The 9,599-nt window shown below is 28.8% G+C and overlaps 1 protein-coding gene across 1 annotated transcript; it reads left to right on the forward strand.

Annotated features, from left to right (window-relative positions):
• The first annotated feature begins 419 nt into the window (after positions 1–419).
• LOC130797749 (potassium transporter 5-like) lies at positions 420–9,559 on the forward strand. Its single transcript, XM_057660488.1, has 8 exons — positions 420–578; positions 1,117–1,342; positions 3,921–4,169; positions 4,711–4,761; positions 5,055–5,315; positions 5,865–6,032; positions 6,696–6,950; positions 8,451–9,559. Exons 1-8 carry the CDS (start codon positions 444–446, stop codon positions 9,380–9,382), a joined length of 2,277 nt encoding a protein of 758 aa, XP_057516471.1. The 5' UTR covers positions 420–443; the 3' UTR covers positions 9,383–9,559.
• Positions 9,560–9,599: the final 40 nt, after the last annotated feature.

A 9,599-nucleotide genomic window follows, 5' to 3' on the forward strand; every position in this document is an offset into this window, starting at 1 on the left:
AAAAATGTAAATTTGTGTTTAGAATATATACTTATGAAAATTTATATACGTTGCTTTTACATTTACATTTATGTTAAAGAAGCTTTGATCGAGTTTTGATAAAAAAAAATAGACCTTTTTTAAGAACTAATAAAATGTATGAAAAACAGGTGAGAACGACAAATAATAAAGAAAATTATAATAATAGGAGTTGAATAAAAAAATGATATAGTTGAAGATGTGAATTATTGCAAAATGTCAATGGCCTTTAAAAATCGGAAAAGGTGAAGAATCCCCGCATAATTAGGACTTAGTACACATTTTAATTAATTTAATTAAATTAAATTAATTTAATTTAAAATACTTTAACACTCCATTTCTCTTTAAATACAGTAAGGATATTCTATTTAGTTTGCAACCTCGTACTACTTTTAGTATTCTAATTTTTTTTAAAAAAAATAAAAATGCCAAAAAGTGCAATAAGTAGCAGCAATACGGAGCAGGGATCGGAGGATCACACCAAACTACGTCGTCATGATTCTCTTGACCTTGAATCCTCTCGTGTTAAAGGCCAATGCCCTGCTCATCATTCTGCCAAGGTACCCTATTCTTTTCTCAACCTTTATTCTTTTATATTTCCATTTAAAAAATTTCAATCAAAAATTCAAAAACAAGTCATCAATTGAGTATTTACACACAATATTACTAATAAATAAATAAATTTGGATGAAAAATAAGTTTAAATACAACACAGATTTTTCTGTTGGCAAACGCTAATAGTAATATATATGATTTCATTTTAAAAGAAAAATTTAAGTTGATGATTTTAATAGGCCGTGATAATTTCTCACATAATCTCATTGTGGCCCACAAACCCACAGGTCAAAAGCATTACTTGCACATACACTTGGTGAGGTTTATTATTTTCCAAAATCATAAGGTAGTAGGAAGATTAGCCCACCTAATATATATCAAGTCCACAAATCGTTATTTTATCGATTTTTCAACAGATTTGAGTGGGACAAGGTAGTGTTATTAGCAGTTTTATATGTTATAGAGTGTATGATGGTGGTTTGATTAAAAAAGGATAATGAAGGTGGGTATTATTAAATTTTGATGGAAAAATGAATGGGACAGGAAGCAAGTTGGGGAGTGGTGCTAAGTTTGGCATTTCAAAGTATAGGAGTAATCTACGGAGATATTGGTACGTCGCCATTGTATGTGTATGCAAGCACTTTCTCTAAAGGAATTAAACATAAAGATGATATTTTAGGCGTTCTTTCTCTCATTTACTACACTATTACCTTGCTACCTGTCATCAAATATGTCTTCATTGTACTAAGGGCCAATGATAATGGAAAAGGTACGCTGTCTAATTTTTTTTTTTTTTTTTTTACTATCTTTATATTAATTTATTTTATTTACGTACAAAAATATTATTAAAAATCATATAAATAACATGAATTGTATTGCTTTAGATATAAGTCATACCAGTACTAATAATTAGATGTGTTTATATGAATATTAATTTTTGCATAATTTAATTTTTTTTAAAATCGATTTTAATAACAAGGTTACATTTATGTAATGCTGGTTCGTTGAATCTGCTTTCAAGAAATCTACTTAGAATAATTAAAGTGGGATGCGTGCTATCCTTGTACAAAACATGCTAATAACTACTCCCTTCTATTTCTTAATGAAATTCTCATAAGAAATGTTTACAGGAATAAAGAAAAATAACATTTTTTAGATAGTGGAGATTTTATTGTATTGAGTAATAAATTTGATGGAGAAAAAGTATGGACCATAAATATTAAAAATATTAAAAGAAAGTTAGTGAAAAAAATATAAAAACTACAACTAATAAAAAAATATTTTTATAAAATTAATGGAAAACGTGTAGGGATCATAAAAAATATAAAAATGTTAAAACGAAATTAGTGGAAGATATGTGGAGACCATAAATATTAAAATGGGGATGCCTAAAATCATACGTAAAATATGTATTATTTTGAGACCAACTATTATTTAATATGAAAAGTAACAATTTTAAACTATAAACATAGTAGTACTAAATAGATTAGCTTAGCTGGGGAAGGTTTTAACTAATTGATTATCGATACAATACGACTTAGAGATTGGGAGTAATATTATAATAATTTTTCCTCTTCTATTTATATGTAATGTTGGGGAGACATTTTAATTATTAATATCTTTAATTATATATATTAAAAAATAAAATTTTAATTTTTAAAAACTAATTTTGAAACGGATTTAATCCACTTGACTATATAATTTCTTACAAACTAGTTAGATAATATAACACAAAATTAACATATAAATAATATAAAAAGTACAAATATTATTATTACTTTTTTTTTGAGATAATAATAATAATAATAATTATTATTATTATTATTTAATTAGATCAGAGGAAGTAATAGCTATCATCGTGGCTGCATCCAATTTGAAGGCTTCTAAGTTCTAACGTCACACTATAGACTATACTAAATCAATTAGTTCAAGAATATTCCAAAACCTTTTTGAGATACTCAATAATATAGTTCTTCAATTCATAGCAATTATTTTATTTATTTTTAATGTTATTTATTGGAAAATTTTCATATGGTAATATTCAATTTTTATGAAACGTCAATGGTAGCACTTTTGAAAGAATTTTCCACATAGTAGCATCCAGTTTATATACTATCAAGCTGTCATAACATTTTCCATTAAATTTTTGTCAATTTTCGTTTAGTTCCTTATTTTGTAAGATTTTTCCACATGATAACATCCAATTTATGAATTAAATGGTGAATTAAACATCTGAGTGCATAAATTGGATGCTACCATATGAAAAATCTTACAACATGGTGAATTAAACGGAAATTGTCCGGAATTTAACGAAAAATACTACGACAGTTAGGTAGTGCATAAACTAAATGTTATCATGTGGAAAATTCTTACAAAAATGATGCCACTGACATTTCATGAAAATTTAATGCTACGACGTAAAATTTCCTTATTTATTAATCACTTTGAATTTGTATTTATTTTAAATTTATTAATTAAAACATAATAAACAGAATTTTATTTAATTCTTCTCAATAAATTTCATGATATTATTATGCATTATTAAAGAGAAACAGGATTGAAAATCATGAGTGCATTTGTAAAAAAAAAAAAAAAAAAAGATAATACACGTATGCTTATTTGTGCGTTTATACAACGTTGTTGGAATTGATGCGCCTATTATGACTTATTCAATAATTAGACATGTTTTTAAATTAAATAAAATTATTAAATTAACCTAGCTTTTTTTTGTTTAACTAGCCATTTTATTTTACTAATTAATAAGATATCAAATATGGATATACTACCCGAGTTTCACTCATTTTAGCCCACATTTTAAATTTCACTGGGAGTTTTTTTTATACAAATATTGCACAATAAATTAAACAAAAAAGTAACACATCTAATTCCCGCTAAGCCCGTAACATTCAAACTGATTATTCAGTAAAAATCTTAAAGGGTTCAAAATCCTTAACAAGGCCCAATATGATCACTCTTGCGTAAACTTTTATTGCTTTTCCTTCTCATTTTTGTTTTAGTCTACTCAAATTCAACCTTCAAAATACCATCCTTCAAGTCTTTCCATATTTTTTTTTTGTAAATTATATTTTTTTAGCCCCACTAACTCATTTTCAAAATATATTTTTAACATCCAATATTAACATCTTAATAAATCAGACAAGAGTAGAAGTCAAATTACAGACCTTATTTACTAAAGAAAATCACACAATACTTCAATCATTGGGATAATTTTTTTATTTAGTTCTTCATGTATATTTTAATAATATCAGTTGTCTTATATATAGATGCCAATAATTAAAGAATACAATTAATTATGTGTTTGAACTTTCTTGTGTTGTGTATTGTAGGTGGAACATTTGCCTTGTATTCTCTTTTATGTCGAAATGCAAAAGTTGGGTTACTCCCTAGTGAGCAAATTGAAGATCAAGAAGTATCAAACTACCAACTTGAGTTGCCAAGCAAACAATTAGGAGTTTATTTAAAGCTCAAAAACTTTTTGGAAAAGAGTGTAATATCCAAATACATTTTATTGCTTGTCACAATGCTTTCAACTTCCTTGGTTATTGGAGATGGTGTTCTTACTCCCTCTATCTCAGGTTCATATCTTTATTTTCAAGAGTCTGTTTGGCTTACTTTTGAAAAACAAATTTTATTTCTTAAAAGTATTTTTGCAGACACTGTTTTTAGAGAAATACTATTAAAATTAATTTGACTTTTAACAATTTTTTATCATACATTGTCTAATAATTATCGAATACCCCATATATACGTGATCTTAAAGGGTCTTGTAGTTATGATACATTCTTATGCAAAACCTAATAATTTAAAGGGCATTGATAAAATAGCTTATTGGACAATTTTAGCTTATATAGGTATAAATAGATAGTTTGGTGGTCAAACTCTCTTATGATATTTCTATGATTAAAAATAAGCTATTCTTGACAAGATGCTCTTAGGAGCATGTTCAATATCAACATGTCAAACAAGCTTATAAAATCAGACACCTCAATCAACTACCAATAATTATTAAGTATTAGCCAAACACCCCTTTTTAATAGTTAATACTTCACTAGGGTTTTTTGTTCTCTGGTTTCTTTCATTACTTAATATACTAAAAATAAATTATGTTGATTTCAGTATTATCGGCTATTGGAGGACTCAAAAAAGCTTCACCCATTTTTACCGAGGGTAAATATTAATTAAAGTTTCATCAATTTTCTAAAATTATATAACATATTTTAGGATTAATGTTAAATTAGGCTGGACTTATTGTTAATGCCAGCATATTAACGGGGGGACACAAGTGCACACACTTCATAAGCCAAGGAGATATATACCATCCCAAAACCATATGGCAATGGGAAGAAGGTCTCTAATAGCTTATAAAGTGTGCACACCATTTTCAATTTATCGATGTGGGATAACTCATCCCAACAATTAAAAAGATGATCAATAATTTTTTTTATGTTTTTCTTTTGTAGGGAGGGTTGTTTGGATATCAATTGCTATCTTGATTCTTCTATTTACAGCTCAAAGATTTGGGACAGACAAAGTAGGATATAGTTTTGCTCCAATAGTCAGTGTTTGGTTTTTACTTAATGCTGGAATTGGCGTCTATAATTTTATTAAATATGACCCTGCCGTCATTAAGGCATTAAATCCATGGTATATTATTCAGTATTTTAAAAGGAATGGTGGTGAAGCTTGGATCTCCCTTGGTGGTGTATTTCTTTGTGTCACAGGTTTATCTTTTTTTTTTTTTTTTTTCACTTCCATTCATTGTTTATTTAGATAACACTATATTTTTCACACATTTTTAAAGTTTAGAACTTTTGCAAATTATAAATTTAATGTTTATTTTTTACAAATTACAACTACTAAAGTATCAAATTCTATATTATTTAGGCCAAATCACAAAATTCCAACCCCTTAACCTAAAATAACGACCGCTAAAATAATCAGAATTATGTGATTTGACTTGAAACGTTACATTGTAAACTTTAATACATACTTTGGTGCTGTAATTTATAAAAAGTAATAATAGTTGCTCTTACATCGTTTGATTACTAAGTCTAGAGTTACAATTTGTTGCTTTGTGAAAAGCGAATACAAAATTATTAAAATTGTAAAAATAACCCTTAACTTTAACTTAAATTCAACGTATAAAATAAAATAAAATAAAAGAATCAAATTTTATATTAGTTGAAATGAATATAACACTTTTTTATAGAAAATCATAAGTTGGATTATCATATAGTCTGGATTAGTAACAATACACATGTGTGTTGCAGGGACAGAAGCACTATTTGCGGATCTAGGACATTTTTCAGTTAGATCAATTCAAGTAAGCATGTCCGCAATTACTTATCCCACCCTAATGATAACGTACTCTGGACAAGCCTCTTTCCTTCGTTTGCACCAAAATCAAGTTAGCAATACTTTCTATGATGCCATACCAGGTCAATTTTCAATATCTATATTACTTCATGTTACATCTTACATGCTATATTACTATTAAGTATGTCATAGAATAATTAACTTACTATATACTTTATTCTTATTCAGGTGTACCGTTAATAAATCAACTCAACTAAAAAATTAAGCTGATAATTGAGGTCTCATGATGTGTTGTATAATCTAACACGTCCCTCACACAAGAGCCTTTTGGACTAGAAATAGGGGTGGAGCAAAGATTTTAAAGGCTGTATTTATTTTTGGATGTCTTTTAAAACGTGGCTCCTTATTATATCAAAAGATAAAAAATTTTCCACTTCAAGAAAAATAATTCAAAACAAAATGTATGGTAACGTCATATTGAAATATTACTTCAAATAGAAAAAAAGTTAAAAAAATTACTTAAAAAAGTGTTTGCTCAAAACTTGCTATAACCGACACTGATTAGAAGTGTGAATGTTGCATAGGCCTGCACTAAATATTCTACTTTAAATGAGGGGTGGTAATTGAGATTCGAACCCGTGACTACTTGTAACGCTAGCTTCTATACCATATTAAGGTACAAACTCACCAAAAGCGTAGGCTAATGGTTGACGTTCCAAAATATGTTATTTATTCTAACACTTACTTCATATATATTTCATTAACTCTTATGCTTTTATGATCAGGTCCATTGTACTGGCCAGTGTTCATAGTAGCGGTATTCGCAGCGATCATAGCAAGTCAAGCCATGATATCAGGGACATTCTCAATCATCCAACAATCACTTGCGTTAGGATGTTTTCCACGAGTCACAGTTGTTCACACATCGGACAAACATGAAGGACAAGTTTACATACCAGAACTCAATTATGTCCTTATGATTGCTTGTGTTGCTGTTACTCTTGGTTTCAGAACAACTGAAAGTATTGGTCATGCCTATGGTAAGCTGCTTTCTTTCTTATTTCACTTTTTATGCTCCAATGTTTCATCAAATTCACTTATCTAAGCATACCCAGTGATCTACACCACTATAACTCATTACATCATGATATATTTTTAGTGGGTTATATTTGTTGGAAATACTTCACATGTGAGGCAAGATCCCACATAGATAAAATAGTAAATTGTCAACTTGAATATATTTTGGGTGAGCTAATCCTCCTACCACCATATGGTCTTGGAAACAATGAACCTCACAAAGTGTATGTGCAAGTCAACGCTCTTGACTCGTGGGTTTTTGGACCCAAGCCCACGAGTGTCCCGTGTCCACACGAGTGGGCAACAGAGATATTATGTGACGAATTATCACGGCCTAATAACTTTAAATTTCTAATGGTATATATAGTAGATTTAGTGACATTTACTAGACCCTTTAGTAACATAATAAAAAATAATACTAAATCTTTTCGTGACATAGAATCTAGTGACATTTCTTATAAATATCACTATAGACTATAAGTAATAATTAAATATGTCACTAAAGGCCAAATAAAATGTCATTAAATCACTTAATGATGGAGCTTAAAATAAAAACCAACAATTACTACACTAAAAATATAAATCAATGTCATTTTTTAAATGTCACTAAATCCTATGTCGCAAAAAATATAATTTTGTTGTAGGGGCCCCACCCACTGAACCACCATAACCCCACCCTCCCCTCAACCATAGGGTATGCTTAGAGCAAATATATATTAGAGATGAGATCGATTATTAAAAATCGATAGGTGGGATTATTCATAGCAGATAAGTAAAAGATTAGATTATTTTCGACAATTTTTCCATTATTTATTTGTAAGTTAGTTTTCTAATAGTACCTTTTTGATTGGTTGCTTGACATGTGGTATCAGAAACCTGAGTAACAAAAGATTACAGATTCAATCTCAACTATGTTGTATCAATACTTTTAGCCCAAACAATTCTCATGTAAGGGGGTGTGTTAGATTATATAACATATCATTAGGCTTCAATCATCAACAAAACTTTTGGTTGAGTTGATTCCTTTAACATGTTCTATTGTTAAAAATTGTAGTAATTAAAATTTAATAAAAACTATTGACAGACATTTCTTGATTTACTTGAGTGATTTCATCAATGTAATATAGTTTAATGATAATCACTTTGCTAAAGTTTTATTGATTAATGGTAATTTTATCCATTTTTTCACATATATATTTTAATATATAATTCATCATCATCATCATCATCTATTTTTTCACATATATGTTTTAATATATAATTGTATAATAATTATTTATTTGTTTTGTCATTTATGTTATTATAACAAATACAAAGATTTAAAGACTAAGTTTATGTTATAAAAGAATTAATTTTATAAATTAATATTAATATATTCATATAAGTAAATATTTATTACATTTGTATTTTACAGGAGAATCTATCTAGTATGTACTAATACTAACAATTTATTGAAATGTCAGGCATTGCTGTGGCATTTGCGGAGGTGATCACATCCCTATTCATAATCCTAGTAATGTTAGTAATATGGAAGAAACACATAATACTAGCCATGATCTACATATCTTGCATTTCATCAGTAGAATTACTCTACTTATCTTCAGTCCTCTACAAATTTCCCCATGGAGGATACTTCCCTGTGGCACTTGCTACCATCTTCTTAACCCTAATGATCATTTGGAATTACGTGTACCGCAAGAAATACTTTTATGAATTAGAACACAAAGTTTCACCAAACACCCTTAAAGATCTAGCCAATACAACCAATATTAGTCGTATTCCTGGTTTAGCCATCTTTTATTCGGAGCTTGTTAATGGTATCCCTCCAATTTTCGGACATTATATTGATAATATACCTGCGTTACATTCTGTCCTTGTTTTCTTGTCGATCAAGTCATTGCCTATTAGTACGGTCCCACTTGAAGAAAGGTTTCTTTTTCGTAGGGTTAACCCTAAGGACTTGTATGTGTTCCGGTGTGTAGTTAGGTATGGTTATACGGAATCTTGTCAAGAAGAAGAACCGTTTGAGAGGTTGTTGGTTGAGAAACTTAAAGAGTTTATTAAAGATGATTATTGGTATCAAGCGCAAATGGAATATCAATACGATGAAGAAGAAGATGAAGATGGAATTATTAATAATGTGAATGTGCTAAGTAGGGCTAATGAGGAAGCTTTACAAGGAGAGATGGAGTTGGTTGATAAAGCGTGGCGTTCTGGAGTTGTTCATATGATGGGTGAAAGTGAAGTAATCGCTACTAAAGGTTCTGGGTTTGGAAAAAGAATTGTGATTGATTCGGCTTATAATTTTTTGAGGAAGAATTTGAGACAAAGTGATAAGGTTTTTAATATTCCTAGGAAGAGATTGGTGAAAGTTGGGATGACATATGAGCTCTAAATACGTATGATAATACTTTATTTACGTACTTCAACAAGAAACAGTATTCTTTTGATGAATTAACGCATCATAGTGTATGAATAAATATGAATAAGTCTTTTGATATACTCAAAACAAGAATGATTCTTATTCTCCATTGTAATGGTCTAGTAAATAAGCTAAGTTTTGTTTTCTATATGGAAGAGTATGTACAAGTGATTGTACTTTGATTATGTTT

This window comes from Amaranthus tricolor, chromosome 13 (assembly GCF_026212465.1).
Source record: "Amaranthus tricolor cultivar Red isolate AtriRed21 chromosome 13, ASM2621246v1, whole genome shotgun sequence".
NCBI lineage: Eukaryota > Viridiplantae > Streptophyta > Magnoliopsida > Caryophyllales > Amaranthaceae > Amaranthus > Amaranthus tricolor.

Bases quoted from the DNA above. Each gene is read 5' to 3' on its own strand.
- LOC130797749 (XM_057660488.1), top strand. From the start codon at position 444: ATGCCAAAAAGTGCAATAAGTAGCAGCAATACGGAGCAGGGATCGGAG. The intron at 1,343-3,920 runs GTACGCTGTCTA...TGTGTATTGTAG, and splicing joins GGCCAATGATAATGGAAAAG to GTGGAACATTTGCCTTGTAT. The intron at 4,762-5,054 runs GTAAATATTAAT...TTTCTTTTGTAG, and splicing joins TTCACCCATTTTTACCGAGG to GGAGGGTTGTTTGGATATCA.